Source organism: Nilaparvata lugens, chromosome 12 (assembly GCF_014356525.2).
Source record: "Nilaparvata lugens isolate BPH chromosome 12, ASM1435652v1, whole genome shotgun sequence".
Lineage (NCBI taxonomy): Eukaryota > Metazoa > Arthropoda > Insecta > Hemiptera > Delphacidae > Nilaparvata > Nilaparvata lugens.
The window spans coordinates 5,320,288-5,339,425 of record NC_052515.1 but is presented as its reverse complement, the minus strand read 5'-3'; the positions used below and the strand labels follow the sequence as shown (position 1 = coordinate 5,339,425).

Below are 19,138 nucleotides of genomic sequence, written 5' to 3'. Positions count from 1 at the left end.
CCTTAGGCCTGTTTCATAATAAGTACTAACTCGAGGTGAAAGTACTTGTGTCAAACTTCAAAATACTATTGAGTATTCCACTTGACCATAGTATACTTGGTGGTTTATCATGCTTACAGATTAAGTATGGACAAAAAGACTTGAGAGGGTGGTCAGCTCCAGTAACGTCACAAATTATTGTAATACCGCCATTGAAGGGAGTCATAAATTATTTGACAGCCACATTTACACTTTACTACCAAGCATTGCTTCATTTTGCAGTGCTATTTTCAAAAATTGATTAAAATTAAAATACTTCCCCCAATGCACTCTGTATTATTATTGATCTATCGATATGTATGACTGGGAGATTATTATACAGAGTGGTTGAAAAGTCCGAGAACGGCACAATATCTCATATACAAAGCTGATTTGTCGGTGGGTGTGATTGTGGATCCTACACAAATTGCAAATACTGCTTTACTATAGCTTTAAAAATCTGGTCCGCCAACTTGGATCCACCATTTTGTCAAATTACCTTTGTGTATGAGATATTGAGCTGTCCTCGGACTTTTCACCCACCCTGTTTAGTATATGGCGTATAGTATATGTACTATAGTGAGAAAGCCTCGCAGAGCGTTGAATGCTGGACTTGACAATAATAATTGAGGACAGAATCTGACTTAACAACTTTTGACTTTTTGAGAATAAAGTTTGTAAAGTGAATATTGATGCTGTGGAACTTTTCCATAATTGAAGAGACATGAGATTTTGTCAATATTTCAAAAAAAATTATTATTTTACAGGATCATGCTTTAGTGCAGCTGATGATGTGTGAGCAAATAATTTTTATAGAAATAAAGTGCAATATTGACAAAATCTCAAGTCTCTTCAATTTTTGAGAATAATAATTATTCAATTATAAGTTCGATTATTGAACTTTATTGAACTGACTTCGGACTTGATTTTGTGAACTGCCTTGATTTGGAAACTACAACTTCATAGAACATGAATTAGCCATCACTTAGGGCCGTTTGTACAGTGACAGTTTAAACTAAATTTCATTTTAAACTGGATTAAATCCGTATCAAGTCTCGTTTGTTACAATGTGTTACATTTTGAGTTTAAGCCAACAACTAATTAAATTCAGTTCAAGCTCTGACTGTGCAAACGACCCTTAGTGGATATATGGCTTTGTGAACTGACTTAAAGCACATGTCTTTAGTCAAGAGTAGTGATTGGTGGGTGATTGTACCTTGTGGTAGGTGTCCTTTTGCCAGTTCTTCACTTTCTGTATGACTTCATTGGTGAGATTGTCCTTGACCTTCACATGAAGGTCACATAATCGGTCTGATTCAATTAGGGCTCCTTTCCATGCTGCTTCCGATGTTCCGTATTCTGGACCTGAAATTAGAAAAATAATTATTTAAAATATAACAACTTAATTCAAATTTAATTTAAACTTTAATTAAACTGAAATAAACTCTAATTTAAATTTAAAAATATGTATGAATAAGATAGATAAGTAAGCGTTTATTTGGAATTTATTTTTAATATCGAGGACCGAGCTTCGCTCTGGAGTACTCAGGCATAAAACATGTATTACGAAAAAAGAAATAATAATTTTATAGTTCATACAGAAATGTTCTATCTAATCACAGTAAATTGAGTTTGATTCCCAGAGGAATGCAAAAATTTCCCTCACAAAGGCCCGGTTGCACAAAAGCCGGTTAAATTTTAGTCCTGATTAATTTCACGTGAACCAAATCAGAGAAGACCATTTCAAAAAGATGGATCTACTGGAATTAATCATGATTGAAAATAACCCGGCTTTTTTGCAACCGGCACTAAGTACCTGATTGAATGATTACAAAAGTTCAACAGCTGAGTCATAATTTTGACACAATCCCACACACATGAACTCACTCACTTCCATCATCAACAGACGACGAAATAATTATTATCAGCTGTTTTTCCAAGGATGAATAATAATTATCCTTTTAGTGTCTTTCAGCGAGTTTTCCCAGGGGATGAGACCTAGAGCAATCGAATTTTTATATTATAAACCTACTATGTTCTGAATTTCGTGAGAATCGTGAGCCGTTTTCGAGATCCGGTGAAATACAAACATATAAACAGAAATTGCTGGTTTAATAGTATAGGATAACCTGATGATGGTGTGAACACCGAAACTAGTAGCTATAGTATTCTTATTCTATTATTTTATTAATTTCAAAGGATACTATAATTATATTTTATAAATAAAAGAAAGTATCCCTGCATTCATACATTTAAAGAAGATAGAGGAATGAAATATAATTGATAATTAAAAAGAATCAACAGTTGATATTATCGATCAGATATACTGTGATGAATTGAATCATGCTATTGGCTCTAGAAGGCGGTGGAACCCTCACACTTGGCAATCCTGTAGTCCTATCATTTCACTGACTTTATAGCGTGAATCTCACTATAGTATCAAGTATTGATAACAATCACTACTTGTATTCTCATAAATAACAGGTTGTATTTTTCTTGCAGAGAGCTATTATTGAACAGTTAATGCGTCCATTGACTGGAATAAACACAATGATTAGAAATGTCTGCGTTGAATTGATCTATATTTGGCCGCCAGATTCCAGACTATGCATATGCTACAAATGCATTCCACAGCCGAGTCCAGACAAGGAGCTATCAATATGATGGCCACAGCTAACAACTATAATCGTTTACAATCATTGCTGCTAGTAAAAACAAATTCATCGTTCAGATGAACTTATTTATGGAGTGTCACACTCAAAAACTAGAAGATTAACTCTGCCAAGATTGTAATTTAATAGTTAATTTTAACGGGATGGAGCATGAATATTCAAAAATAAACTGCTAATAATAGGCTTTTAAAATGAGATGTCTAATAAATCTATCAATGGGAGATAATTAGTGGTTTTTATTCATAAACACATTTTGTGAATGAATGTCGTATTAGTTTTCCACAGATTATCTCAGGGATTATGAATGGAATCAAGATTTTAACAGATGATATCAATAATTGATGTTGGATTATAAATACATTCAGTATAATATATTCAGAAGTATAAATTCAAATTCTTTATTTTTGCCTGAAATTTCAAAATGTATAAGCTCGTCATGGAATAATAAATTATTTATATATGGATTTATGCATTTATACATGGATAATACAACTCACAAAATTCAACATACAAAACACAATATTGAGTATACTTGATGTAATTCTACTTTGTAACTTTACACTTTTACTTTGACTTTATTATTTTGAAATTGTATTACTATGACTTTTATGACTTTGTCAATCACCTATATTGGTCTACGACAATAAAATCTATTTATTTATTTATAAAAGCAGTAGCAGTCTTTAAATGAACATTCAGAGTATTCATTCAATGAATAATATGCTTCAAATTAGAATAATAATAACTAAAGTGAGCAACTACAAGACAACCTATTTCGGAATATGTGCAACCTTATCTAAATTTGGGAGAGGAATAGCACAAGGTTACCTTACTTTTTCTCTCCCTATCATTTTGATGATGTACTTATTGTATGAATCAATGAAGAATATTCTAGGCTTTGGAAAATAATAATGATATAATATATGCTTTGAATAATAATATTCAAATTAGAACTAATATAGCAATGGAAGAAATGTATTCATTCGAATGAATTCAAGTTGAATATAGATCCTTTCATTCGTACTAGGATCTTTCAACAATAACTTTTATGTTATTTGTGAATAATTTGCATAATTGGAAAAAAGAAATTTGTCTCCATTGTATAATTTATTTCTAGAGTCAACCCTTATAAGGAAATATTACTAGATTGCTACTAACTGAACTATAGTGAAAATCCATCTTTACAGAAGTCAGTTGGCACAATAATTATAAAATCGTACTTCTCTAGCTCAACTTTCAAGTAATGAAGCACAAGTTGAAATGCCACGATATTACATTAAGTAATTGGCACCAGACAAGTCATACTTTGACTCATCTATAGTTTAATAGGCCAGCTTTCTATGGATCTGGTCATCAGTGACTTTCTTCTGACTGACTAATCAAGGAATCGTTTACACGAATTGGAGGCATTGGAGACACACAGGCAATTATTTGGATAATTGAAGGCCAGAGAGAAAGGATCAATCAGCTTTTTATGAATGCCGGTTCCAGGATTAAATGCATCCAACTGCATACTCAAGAAATACGACAGAGGAGACGTTTCTAATTTCTAGTACTACAAGTTGCAGACATGAAATAAAATAGTGGTTTCGGAAATTAATTACAAATTTACGTAGAGCTCAGAAATGAAATAACGAAAAAAATTGTCCAGTCACTATATATATTGGTGCTTGCAAAATTTATTGTAGTTTTGATCTTCTAATTGACCGAGCGAAGTGAGGTCTAAGATTCAAGTCGACGGTTTGGCATTTCTCTTAATGTTTGAATGTGTAGCCTAAATGTTCATATGTTTTTATGTTGCGCATTTACGGTCAAACGCGGTAATAGATTTTCATGAAATTTGACAGGTATGTTCCTTTTTTAATTGCGCGTCGACGTATATACAAGGTTTTTGAAAATTTTGCATTTCAAGAATAATATAAACGGAAAAAGGAGCCTCCTTCATACGCCAATATCAGAGTAAAAATCTGGTGTGGCGCACTCACACAACTTTCCTTGCCGTTATGAAAATTGATCAACTGTCGCTAGTGTTCCCGCGCATATCAAATCTACTATTCAAAGATCCAAGCCAGCTGGTGACAGGACAATAGCGCTGCAGACACAAGAAGTCTGCTATCTCTTCATAGTGAATGATTTAATAGAATCAACAGTTGCCAACAGTTTGCAATTAAATAATCTTATTTTCTCACATTTTGAGCTTATTTTCAATTTTAGGTGAAAATGTTACTGACCATTAATTGTATAGATATTCATGCTGATCTTTTCCACTAAAATTTTTTTGTTTAAATTGTATCTGAAGCCTGATAATTGAGAATCTAAAATCAAACTTTGCATAGATGGGGCGGTGCTCCTGAAATTTTTACAGATATGGGACTTGTGGCAGTCGATAGAGCTTATCAATGACTTTTTTTAGGTATGAATTTGATCAAAATCGTTGGAGCCGTTTTCGAGAAAATCGCGAAAACCCTGTTTTTGACAACATTTTCGCCATTTTAGCCGCCATCTTGAATTGCATTTGATCGAAATTGTACGTGTCGGATCCTTATAGTGTAAGGACCTTAAGTTCCAAATTTCAAGTCATTCCGTTAATTGGGAGATGAGATAACGTGTACACAGACGCACATACACTCATACACACACATACATACATACATACAGACCAATACCCAAAAACCACTTTTTTGGACTCAGGGGACCTTGAAACGTATAGAAATTTAGAAATTGGGGTACCTTAATTTTTTTCGGAAAGCAATACTTTCCTTACCTATGGTAATAGGGCAAGGAAAGGAAAAATCAGACTATAGAATTATTCATCATAAATCAGCTGACAAGTGATTACACAGATGTGTGGAGAAGTCAGTCTATTAATTGCTGTATTTCCATAAGGTATATAGTTTCAATCAGGTACTTGTGGATGAGAATACTGCGTGAGGTCTACTGTTCACAGAACTACTAGTAGTTTTGATCTTATAATAATATATTGTTATTATTATTGAATACATGAGAACCAATTTTTCATGCAAAATTACCTTGTGCTAACTGGAAATTGCACATGATAGTGCCCCCAAAACATTGTAATTTCTGTTCATTTCCCAGCTTACAGCTATTTCCGCCAAATCAAGTCATCGGACAGAAAAATTCACTCTGGCCTTTTTTAGATACCTTAATAAAATGTTGAATAAAATTAAATTATTTGGAGCTTTCTTTCTCCAATGAGCAACATCTTGTATTGAGTTTCAAAAAAAAGAGTAAAATTTCAAGAAAAAAAGTGAAAAATCAACAACCACCCGTTAGTTGACTAAATTTCAGTATTTCCTAGTGGAGAACCGCGCATAAGGATCATCATTCTTGAACAATTATAACTTTTGACACAATGATCGGATCTCATCGTACTACATCTCATTCTTCTCAACTTGACAACGCGGTTCATAAGTGTGAAAATTAGCTGCTTAGGCCCGGTTGTACAAAAGCCGGTTGAATTTTAATCGTGATTAATTTCACGAGAACCATTCTTTTCGAAAAGAAGGCTTCTCTGATTGGTGTCCGTGAAATTAATCACTATTAAAGTTTAATCGGCTTTTGTACAACCGGGCCTGAGAAGCTTATTTCCACTCTTATGAGCCGCGTTGACAAGTTGAGAAGAATGAGCTGTGGAACGAGGAGATCCGATCATTTTGTTGAAAGTTATGTGTGTTTAAGAATGTTGATCCCTATGCGCGGTTCTCTACTAGGAAATACTGAAATTTAGTGCAACTAACGGACGGTTCTGATAGAACATGGTCTTTGAGTTAGAAGTTTTTGAAATTTTGATCCTTGAGGTGTCCTCATGTGCTGTTCTCCACTGGTGAATACTGAAATTTAGTCAACTAACGGGTGGTTCTGATAGAAATCTGATACAACCCGTACTTGGTCTTAAAATACTGTATTCACTTTTTCTTCAGAAATGTATGAATTAATATATGATCTCAATACGTAACAATGACTGTTTGTGCTTGATGTACAAACTATGTACATAACTTTTTGACAACGTCTTGAGCTTTTTGGCTGGCTGACAATAAACATTTCATTTGTTTATAAAATTGATTTATTCGTTTCTATTATAATTGATTTATTCGTTTATATTTATTTAATTGATTCATTAGCCTACCTTTTTCTATGAGGTCAGTCCACTTCTTGGACCAGCCCTTGAGGCTCTTGGCGTAGGCCTTCTCGATGTCGGCTCGCTCCTGGATGAGTGTGACGAGGTCGTTGCACAACTTGTAGCCATCCTCGATGCGTTTGGTGGTGCGCTTGTAGTTGCCCGGCTCCCAGAACGAGTCCGACGATGCTATCAGCATCATGTCGTCGCTATGGTGAGACATCCTCCCCCCTTACTGCTACTCCTCAGCCTGCACCATAAAACAAAACAATTAATTATGAGGTGAATGAAATTATTATTACATGACACACACATTACAGGCTGTGACATCAGCTTGAAAGAATTGAAAAGGCTCAAAACCTCGAATAACCTTTATTCGGACAATTTATTTTATGAAAATGGGATAAAAAGAAGTTTTGGACTGTAGTTTGTTTCTTCATCCTTACGTTGATTGTGAATGATAAATAAATAAGTAAGTAAATAAAGGTGATCTGGACATAGAGCACAAAATAAGAATATTTCAGTGGATATGCGGCAGTATCACTCGAACCCTAGCACATAAGTAAGGCTGGCCACTAAAGGTAGAACATGCATGTTTACCAGGCAAATACACATGTTCATTATCAGCGAGAGGCTTCTAACATAGAATAAACAACCAATAACAATAAACAAACCACTGGAAAATTACTAATTATAATGATAGAAAAATGATTTAACCTCAAATAGAGCAGCAAAGGAAAAAATTGGAGATACAAAAACCTAACCTAGAAAAAATTTGCTCGAAGCGTATCACTGTGATCACAGCGTAAAACTTTTCACTGATGACATTTTTCAAAGTATTAAAATTTTATATCAGTTTTAATCAAAAAGCTTTATATAATTTTATATTATCAAGTTACCAAAATGAAACAAATTTCCAAGGAAAAACTTTTTTCATAATTTTTATTTTTTGAGATACAACAAGGACTCGACAGTGAATTTCAAGGCCTTTTGCAACTTTTTTACTGGTAAAATGTTTCAAAGAAAGCTTATTCCATTTTTTATACTTTGGTATGAAGTATAAAAAATTAAGTGACCAAAGTCAAACAAGTGTCAAAGTTAAGTGTTCAAAGTTGAAAGAAAATCCATGAAGGTTACCGAATTGGTATCAAATAAATTCATGAAATTTTGAGGATACATTCTCCAAGATATTAATCATCCATGATCTGACATGACATAATACATGATTTCGCAGAATATCAATTCTAGGGGAATTTATTCAACTTTTAAAACATTCTTCAAATTCTGTTATTTTATTTAAAGTAAAAAATTGAAATAAGCTTACTTAAGAAAAAATTTCACCAGTAAAAAAGTTGCAAAAACATTAAAATTTCTTGTTCAAGGAGTCGAATCCAAACCACTTACTTATTCGTGGTTCTTGGCTAAGTGGTAGAGTGGAAATTTCTGTCCAAACTTCGCCACGTCAACAAAAAAAGAAGTCATTCTATTCTATACTATTGTTCATGGAACGAATACTCTACGAACAAATTTAAACCGTGATGATCAAGATTAAATATTCTTGCTCATGAACCAACAAATAAATTTCTATTTCATATAATCATATCCCATAATAGACGATGACACATCCAACAACACGCTTCATTACTATGCATACACCAACATTCCATTGCAATCATGACAGGTGTATATGTGTTTACAATGACAGGACTCCAGGTTTATTTTTTGAGAAGAACGATTAATAGGCTTAGCCAACAACAGATGAATAATTGAAGAAGCTGTCGAAGGGTCATCCAATCACGACATACGATAAATGTTGACCTTGAGCCGATCAATAGTAGATTTAAGAAGGGGTAGGGGTGTATCATCATGTTCATTGTTAGATTCCATAAAAGGATACAAGAGAATATTCATTACATTATTGAAGATCAATACACTGAAGGGAAAATAACAAACTGTTCTTTCCGATGTAAGAGTGAAGCTGAAGAAATAGCCAAGCAAGAAGTAAATTTAGTGTTGTACTACCTCTTGTTTTTTCATTTCATTATTGTAATACTTGTAATTAAATGAATTGTTTATAAGAAACACATATTCATTTATTAAAAATGAATACATTTGAACTCAAAATAGCATACAGTTCTTTTTCATGTATGAAAAAAAATGCATGACATCAGAAAAAGGACCGGTAACAAATTAGTAGAAAACGAGTGGTTTAAAACTCTCCACTGTCTTATGATTCTTATTCCAAACTTTGATCATTTTTTTTATAGAAACGTAATTACGTATGTTTCTTCAAACTATTCAATTTCAATGTAGAGTAGTTAAACTCTACATCCGTGTTTCGGATGGACACGTTAAGCCATCGGTCCCGGCTGCCTAAAAAGCAGTTGTAAGGTCATGTCAGAGGCCTTGTAATTGATCAGTTGCCACCTGAAAACTCTGGCACCTGAGCTAGAAAGATCTGAGCTAGCCAGGTCACTCTATATTATTATTAAACTACATGAAAGCCCATAAAATGTATTAAAACAGGTATGATTTTGGAATTAAACGAGAGTATAATTTCGAGATTGGATTGTAACCAAATAGGTGATTAGTGAATAGTGCGGAAAGAAAGTTTTATTCAATTGAACGTTATAGTCAAAATCTGTGAAAAAAAATTATTTCATGAAAACAAATGTGGCAAGAAGGATTAAAACGATAAAGAGTTTGAATAAACCATACCCTTGTGGTTTTGACTTAATTCATTTTTATTATCACTCATCTTAATTCAAAATTGACAGGTTACACAAAATTTATTGATTGAAATGAGAAGTTTCAGAACTTATTCATTTCTACTTCTATGTTGTGTTGATTTAATAAGATAATGAATATAATTATTAATGAAAAGACTGCTGAAGAGAGAAAAAACCTAATTTTTTAGAAGGGTTCCAATCACAGGGGAAAGTGATTTTCTAGCACAAACTCAAAGACAGTTTTTCAAGCCCCTTAGTCTATGAAATTGAAGGTGACAAGAAGTGCAAGATTTTAGAAGCTGGCGCATAGAAGACAGACAATAAACGAAGAATTGAGTGAAAATTGGCATGTGAATTTGTAGGCGGAAGGTATGATGATGAAAAGAGAGACAGAGAAAGAAAGAGAGACTGAGTGAGAGAGTGATACGTCATCAATAATTAGCAAATCATGTGACATTTCAAGGTGAGCGGTGTCTTCTTTACTCAAAGCCTTCAATAATTATTCGAACTTGCGACTGGTTTACAATACTGTACAGTACACGTTAGATAAGAGCGTACGCAAATGATGCCTGTGTGTCAGGTACATTGATAAGCAAATTGTTGCATTTCGCTCAATAGAAATTATTGGCATAATGTCTCTATTGACATGATAATGCAGTGAGCTAGGAGGAATGGTGGATAGAGAATTCGATAAACTTATCATTGCTATGCATTTGTATCATAGACTAACAAAGAAACACACAAATGTATCACAAACTAACCTAATCTCTTGTTTTATGACCATAGTTACATTAAGATTTGATGATCTATTCCGTTTTATTCATTTCAACCTTTCTATACAAAACCACGCCAATTTCTTAAGAATAGTCTCATGTTTTTCCACTGGGTTGCATTATCATTACAGTACCTAGACTAGTATAAGAGTTTGATGAAATTTTTGCAAAATTTGTCAAAGTAAAAATCTTTACTTGTGAATATCTTGTTTGGTTGAGTGTATGCAAAAAAAAGATTGAAATTTATTTATTTATTTATCTATTCATATGCAAATACAATTCAGGTAAAAACAACAGGCATTTGCCCAAAACTGCTTCAAACCTTAATTTGGAATACACAGTCTAAAGGTTATGCTACTTACGTAACTTAAATGATAATTCGTACACAATTTCAGTCCAAAAAATGTATCTACTACAATTTTGAATTTATTAGATTGATCAATTTCCAAATATGAATCCAAATAAAACTCTTCCTTCACAATTGCAAAAAAATATTGAAAATTTCACTCAAATCCACAAACTCATGTAAACATGTAAACATTTATATATAAACTAGGAATTTAGAGATGTTGAAACCCAAAAAAAAAATAAAAATACTTCACTAAATCATGAATGTTGTAACTTGTAAGACTGATGATCATCTCACTGTGTAATTGAGTTTAATTTCATGAACTCAAGTTTGTACTAAATATTTCATAATACATCGATCTGAACCTTGATATTATATAGTTGTAAAACTGAAATACATTTCTGTAGACTCTCGTTCTATAGATGGAGAGGAAAGAGATGTCTATCTGTGCTGTACACAATGTATGTCAGAGTCTACAAAGTTTCCTAGTCGAAAAAGTCTATAAAGTGGTAGCAAGGTTAAATGCCAGATGAGTGATTCCAGAGTTTACGTATTCACTAGGGCACATGCAGCTCTGTTTTCGATATCTACTGCCAGACAGAACATTGGCCTATTTCACTCAATTCACTATATAAACATTTTCGTAGCCTAGATCTCTTTATGGGAGGAGACTTTTCTTCACATTTCAAATTTTACGAAAGAAAGAAGCTGCAAAGCTAGAATGAAATAAAGAATAATTATTATGAGAGTTTAGTGTGCAAGTTTATTAAGAATTTGAACCGACTCGCCAATAAGAATACGAAGACAATGAATAATGAATGAATTTATTTCTACTAAAAAAACAATCCTATAAATTTCACAAAAATTTTTCGGAAAATAACTGAACACTACAGTTAGCGTGACCAATGTGTAAAATTTAGCTATTCATTTAAATGAACTCAGAATAGTTTGAGTCTAATCCGCATAACTGACTTGGAAAAAATTGGCAACATGTTATTAATGCAAGCCATTCTCTTCGTCAACTGCGATTTACCAATTGACCAATCGCATGCAAGTAGCATCGATGCAGTAATAGGCCTATATGTAATCCATCGACAGACCATACAGACTTTGTAAAATGAATGATCAACCAATCAGGGATCGTTACTGCTTTAACGTACTTCTTTGAAAGACGAAGAACTGAGGAATGGATATAATTATGAAGGCCCCATTTCACAGTCATATGCATGATCATGACTAGTGGCATATTAGATCGTTGAACCCGGGAAAATTCATATTCAGAAAAGGCAATATTTTCGAATAGTGTGAGCTTGATGGGGTTTGAAGGGAATTTATTTTTTTAACAATATTCATTTAACAACAATTTTATAGTAACAAATTCATCAATTTTATTCAATAAACCAGAGGTAAATATTTTCGAAAGATGTAGTTCTCCATGAAACAAGTTGAATAGGCTAGACAATTTAGTGATAGGTTTTTACAGATCAAAAATCTATTAATTCAACGGAAATTTAGCAAAGTATCAATCTATACTAACGAATCGTATGAGAACACTTTAGATCCACAACTTAATAATATAACAATTCAATAACATTTTGATATGAATTTAACAATTTAATATCAAGAGAAGCACTCATGTGTCGATGATAAGTGTGGCAAAGCAGCGCAAAGGATTGCGATGAGGATCAATCATAAGCATGACCTTGAGGCAGAGCACCGTGAGAAAATCCCCAACTAAAGCCACACATATATTCATGTGTTATAATGGTGATGTTGCCTCTAAACATACCGGATCAGTGCGCATGCGCACCATACATATGCTGCATGGTGGAAGGAAGAAGACGTCTACTATTATGGTGAAGAGGCAGCTAATGATAACTCTCATTATCATCATCATCATCGCAACCGTTGTCACTATCATCATCTTCATAACGAATAATATGCTAAAGGTGGGGAGAGAGTGAGTGAGAGAGAAACAAAGAATCTTTAGAGAACAATACAGAGAAAGAGAGAGAGAGAGAGTGTGTGAGAGGGAGAGCGACAAAGAGAGAAGGAGAGAGAGAGAGAGAGAGAGAGAGAGAGAGAATAGTTGTGTGGGAATGAAACAACTGGAAACTTGAGTGGGAGGTTAGACTCGCTCCAGTGATTCATTTGGAGAACGGAATTGATTAAGGAGGAATGGATTATGAGAGATCGAAGAAAAGAAAAATGCAGAAAATGAAGAGGAATGAGAAAAAAATATGGAAAAGAACGATGAGGTTGAGGCTGTTCGGTTATTTTTTAAATTATTTAAATTGTATATTTTTTTCAATATAATTGTTAGAATCATTATTATGCTGAGAACAATAATAGACGAGAAGTGCATGAAAATGGTCTACTATTCCTTAGTTCAGTCTTTGCTTACCTATGGAATTGTAGGATGGGGAGGAACAAACTACGTTCACCTCGACCCCCTTATATAAAAGTGCAAAAACTAATAATTAAAATAATTGAGCAGAAGCCACCTCGTTATCCATCAGACCAGCTCTACAATGAGTTTGGTGTGATGGACGCAAGACAACTCTACTCCCTAGAAATTATTTGCAGACTGCACAAGAACCCAGAAAGCTTTCAAAACAGAAACCACTGTCATAACACAAGAAATAGAAGCCTACTTATCACGAACGTGGCTAGAAAGGCAACATACCAACGACATTTCAACCACCTAGCACCAAAACTCCACAATTTACTTCCTGTACATATCAAGATGATAGAAAACTCAAGAAAATTTAAAAGCGCCGTTAAAAACTGGATCACAACAACTGGAAGACATAATATAGAAAACATAATTTCGAACAATATGTGAGCTCACTTACCCAATGTATTTGCACCCCCACTCTAAATTTAACTGTACTACTACTACACCTGCTCTAGAACATGGGTTTCCCATAGTTGAGTACGTTAATTTCCGAAAAAATGCAATTTATTTATATTTGTAGTAAATTTCATATATTGTATTTTCGAATATTATGTACATTTTATTGATTAGATTGTTTATTTGTATATTAATGGAAATAAAATTTATTTGTATTGTATTATAAGAGAGAGAAAAAGTGACAACTGAAATTTTTAAGTGGTCTAGTAAGCGAGTTATGGGTTGTTGACGTGCTAACTTTCCAGATTATAAACGGTTTCGACTATATTATTAGAATTTTTCTTAAAAATTCAAAAAATGTATCTTTCCAAACTAAAATATTTTATTCCCCATATCGTTCATAAATAAAAAAGTAACATTTTTTTTAAATTCGATAACTCGTTTATTTTGGCATTAATCGCGAAATAACCCTTATTAGAACAAAGCCAATGATATACTGAATGTATAAAAAAAACTCCAATGGAAAATTCGAAACCGTTTATGATCTGGAAATAAAACAGAGTTTAGCACTTCAACAACCCACAACTCGCTTATTAGATCACTTAAAAATTTCAGTTGCCACTTTTTCTCACTCTTACGATCTTAACAATTATATTGATAAAGATTTTCCAATTTAAATAAAAAGGTGTACCGAACAGTCTTAAAGAGGAAATTATCACAGGAATGTTACAAGAAAATTTGATTCATTGTTGAATTGAATAATTTCTGTCTTTACTATAAACCTAGGAGGGCGAAATTAGGGCGCCAAGATAGATCTGAGAGTTGATCTACAACATCAATTTAGACACAGACATGATAAAATAATGATAAGATATTCCAAGCTGAATAGAGATTAGCACGGAGGCTTGAAGAGTGATTTTAACAAAAGTAGAAAGAGTTCCAGAAATGCCAGTGAATATTTCAGATCATGCTGCAAGATACGACAGGTGTAGTGATTCAACCTTGTAAGATAACATTTTTATCCATCTCTCCCAGAGCCTTTGAACCTGACTTTGAGATTAAATCTCAAAGAGAAAACTCGAAATTAATATTTGAGCAGTAAACTATGATTGAAAAACTATAACGATTTCTTAGTTTAGACTCAAGGGTTTTGGCATTTGTAGGTTTGACGATAATGGAAAGGCCGTTTCGATCGATAAACTTTACAAATTCTTGAAGCCTTTATACAGATCAAGCTCAATGGTCAATGAAATTCACTCACTCCTTCGTTTGTTTTGATAAAAAGCAGATCTCTGATATGCCTATTTACATAATAACTATAAGGAGCTATTGCAAAGTGTCAGTTTAAACGCTTATCTGGACAGCTGGTGGATAAAATCAAGCTATGGTCACATTAATTACAATGTGTGACCTCTTTCAGATTGAACCACCAGCTTTTCTGATTCAGTTTTTAAACTGTGCGAACGGCCCTAAGTAATGATACAATGTGATACAATAAGGGATTGAATTAGATTTCAATAAAATAATATTTGTACAGGAAGTAAATATGGAGTATAACAGCTGATACAAAGCGGTCATTCAACTGTTTCAAATACGAAAATCCTATTATATTAAGCGAGCAATTTCTGTATTTTTATATCTGGTTATTTATATTTATATCTGGATATTTATGTTCAACGGATCTCTAAAACGGCTCTAACGATTTTCACGAAATTTGGAACATAGTAGGTTTATGATATAAAAATTCGATTGCACTATGTCTCATCCTTGGGAAAACTCGCTGAACGACATTAATTCATCCTTGGCTGAAAGAGCTGTGGATAGTAAAAAAGTGAGTGAGCGAGTATGTGAAAAATCAAAATATCGCATCCCCGAAATTCATAAGATGAAATAATAGCCAGCTGTGAAATATAAACAAGATCATTTTAGAGAATTGTGTTCTGTTCATCAAATAAAACGAGCGAAGCTCGGTGGCCCGATATTATTATTGATTTGACAAGAGCAATCCAGAATGACCAAAATTCCAAAAATATGTTGTTAATATAATTGTTTTTTCTCAGAATAACATAAATTTGCAATTGAAATTGCAGTACTCATTACCTACTAAGGATAATTTTACCCACAGGAAAGTAGAGGAAGTAAAGGTATTCAGGATGCAACTTGCCGCGGGCACCTCTCTCCCTCATTCTCTCTCTTGCACACCATCTATATCACTCTCTTTCTCAGCAGTAGTACCGGTGTGCACTTATTCTCTCTTGTAATGTGTGTCGTCTTGCATTGCTGTCAGAGGCCACAGACAAGAAAGTGAAATGCCTTTCGGCAGTGTCATCAAACCCTGGCCCAGGGAGGAGGAGGACGAGGAAGAGGAGGAGAAATACACCGAGGAATGTCGTCCCTTGTTGATTTCAATTTCGCCGCTTCCAAATATTCCGATAGCCGTTAGCCGGGTGAATGATCATTCTCTACTTCTTTTTTTACTTCTTCTTCTCCTCCTTGCTTCTTCTTATCTCTAGTCTTCTGTCCTCACCCGTGCCAAGAGTAATCAATAGCCTATTGATAGTTTAATATTCATCAGCTGATTGAAATCGATAGAATACATAATTATTCTTCATTTACTTTCTGTAATCAGTGGATGATTTAAGGTAGGCTCACACAGATCGTCATCACACAGACGGATCGTACTTTTTTTAGATGCTGCGCATACTAGTCGTCATCGGAGCATTGGCATTTTAGTTCATTGCGACGTATGTCGAGTCGTGTGCAAATTAGGAATTTAATAAACAAATATTACAGTATATAAATTACGGATAGCAGTAGCTAAGAAGAAGTGATAATTGCTACTTGTTTGTTAGCCGAAGATGAAGAAGTACAGCGACGTAGGAAGATAAAACGAAAAATGTGGATCCTTAGAATTAATCAGAAAAGGATAGAAAACGGAGAATTTAATCATCTGTTTCCTGATTGAATTGAAGACGAAGTAAATCTTTTTAGCTATTTCTGCATGTCGCAAGTAATGTTTTTTGAGCTTTTGAACGTCCTCAGGCAACAAATAGTTAAACTGAACACCAGTTATCTCCGTGCGATTGAGCCATTGAGTCATTAAATCCGAACGGAGCCGTCGCTTCAATGCTCCTCTCGGGATACCTGACGGCATTTCCGATCTACGATGCGTACGATGCGGATAGGTAAGCGCACTCCAATTGAAAACAATGCATCAAATCTAATCGTCCGATCCGTCCGATGCGTGCCGTCCGTCCGATGACGATCTGTGTGCGCCTACCTTAAGCCAGTTACACGCACATCGATTTTTGGATGTTCGATTTTTTGCCGTCAGATTTAACGGAACTTGACAAACATCTGTTTAATCTAATAGAAGGTCGGCAAAAATCGAACGTCCGAAAAAAGATGTGTGTGTAACTAGCCTTAGACACCTCTAAAGCTGACCAGTGTCGAGTGTTTCTAGAAGCCCAGAGGAAACCCAAACCAAATCAAGTTTTATTCAATGATATTACTTACATGACAAATTCCGTTACACAAATGATATTATTACAGATCATTGACTACAATAGTGTTTGCTTAAGAAAAATCTTGTCTGCAAACAGGAGTGAAATACATTCAGAGCTCAACTAAAAAACGCATACCCAGAATGTCATCTGATTGACTAACTCTCCCAACAGTAGAGCATTCTGGGTCGCGTTTTGGCCAGCTTGAAAAATGCCATGCCCAAAAAGTTGACAACAATGTAAACGTAGGTCTAAAATAAGTTATCAAATGCAGTAAGCAATGATGCTCAACTCAATGTATTCTAGCTTATGTTGGTCTTTCAACTCGGGCTGACAAACTCACTGAACTTAAGGGTCCGGCCTTAGAGAGAAAACGATCTGCGATCAGAATTCTTTAGGAGGATATTGATAAAGATCATTCACCTAAGATAATATAGAAATCTATAGAATCGTAGATCGCTCTCTGAGAGGCAGGGCACAGGGGGTATTTGTGCCTTGTGACATTGTCACTTTGCATCTTATTGGAGATGATGATGATGATGATGATGATGGTTCAGTCATATTCGCCAAGTAAAACTTGAGGAGCATTTGGCTCCATGGTCGCGCTGGTATCCAGATCTACTCGCTCAGATAAGGAAAAAGCCTGCTACTGCTGTTGGACGGGTGACCACTTCAGCCAACATTTATGATTGAAAATTACATCGTATCGAAACAAATACAATTTAATCAAGACACTCAGTACATTACATCTGTTCAATACATTCATCTTTCTTCTTCAGATGCGTTTCACGTTTCGTGAAGAAAGTTTTCAAAATATTCTCACGGCAAGTAATGGACAGCAGACATGAATTCTACACATACAAACACGTGAGTCATCGTTGAAAGGAATTGCAGACGAACGGCTATGAGAAGATGGGAGAGAAGGAGAAGGAGGAGAAGGAGAAGGAGAAGGAGAAGGAGAAGGAGGAGGAGGAGGAGGAGGAGGAGGAGAAGGAGGAGAAGAAGAGGATGAGGAGAAAGAAAAAGAAGAAGATGGAAGATAAAATGAGGAAGGAGGATTAAGAGAATGAATGGGCGAAAGAGAAAGAAGGAGGGGATGAAAGTTGTTTGGGGAAAAGATGTTTGTGTATTAATAGAGGAAGTATGAAGGGAGGAAGCGAAAAAGGAGACAGAGGGAGAAGAAGAAGAAAAAGAAGGAAGAGAAGGAGCAGTAGGTGTTGGAGAAGGAGGTAGAAACAGAGGAGAGAGGTAATGAGATGATTATGACAGTAGAGGAAGGAGAAAATATGGTGTCTAGAAAAGTGTAACAAATAATTGAAGGAGAAAGAGGGAAGGGCAAAGAGAAGCTGGGGACAGAACAAAGAAAAGATGTGAGGGGAGAGGAGAAAAAGAAGAGAGAGGGAATCAGAAACAGTGGGGAGAAGAAAGGAAAGAAGAACATGAAGACTAAGAAGAGAGAAAAGGAGAATGATATGAGTTGATGAAAGAATAAGAGAAACAGAAAGTAGAAGATATACAAAGAGTAAGGTAGTTGGGAGGAGCAGAAATCTGAAGGAAGAGAAACATGATAAGAGGGTTGAAGAGTAGGATAGAAGGAGAAAGAGGAAGAGAAGAGGAGCAGAAAGAGGTGAAGGAGAAGGTGAATTAGGAGAAGGACGAAACAAGGAAAAAATTAATTAGGAAGAGGAAGTAGGTGGAGGAGGAGTTTGAGTTGGAGGAAAACCAATGGAGAGAGAAGAGATTATGAAGATGCAAAATGAAAGGAGACATATCAAATGAGAAAAAATGAAAAGAAAAGTTGAACAGGTGGAATCATTCATTGAAATAGAGGAGAAAGGGACCAAGAGTATTGTTGAATGTGGGAAGAGCTTTAGATTCACTTTAAACTGCCAGCATGGGAAGCGTTGGTGGTAATTATAGGCTATTGTAGGGAATGATGACAGAATAAAGTGAATCTCATTATCCCACATTTACATTGAAAGTGAAACAATCAGATAAAATTAAAAGAACGCTAAACATATATTGCACCAGCATTCGAATGTCCACAGTTTGAAAAATAGATATAGAGTCTTCCAGTCGCCCTACTAATTCTGGTAGGTACA

The 19,138-nt window shown here is 34.6% G+C and overlaps 1 protein-coding gene across 4 annotated transcripts in view; it reads right to left on the bottom strand.

The window, feature by feature from the left end:
• LOC111057558 (protein kinase C and casein kinase substrate in neurons protein 1) overlaps window positions 1-19,138 on the bottom strand; it is an 87,746-nt gene that overhangs the window by 26,433 nt on the left and 42,175 nt on the right. For all 4 annotated transcript variants that reach the window (XM_039438785.1, XM_039438787.1, XM_039438786.1 and 1 more), the window contains exons 2-3: window positions 6,838-7,078; window positions 1,235-1,383 (exon numbers count right to left, since the gene is read on the bottom strand). In XM_039438785.1, the coding sequence (XP_039294719.1) occupies window positions 1,235-1,383; window positions 6,838-7,051 (363 nt within the window). In that variant the 5' untranslated portion in view covers window positions 7,052-7,078. The remainder of the gene's footprint in view (window positions 1-1,234; window positions 1,384-6,837; window positions 7,079-19,138) is intronic.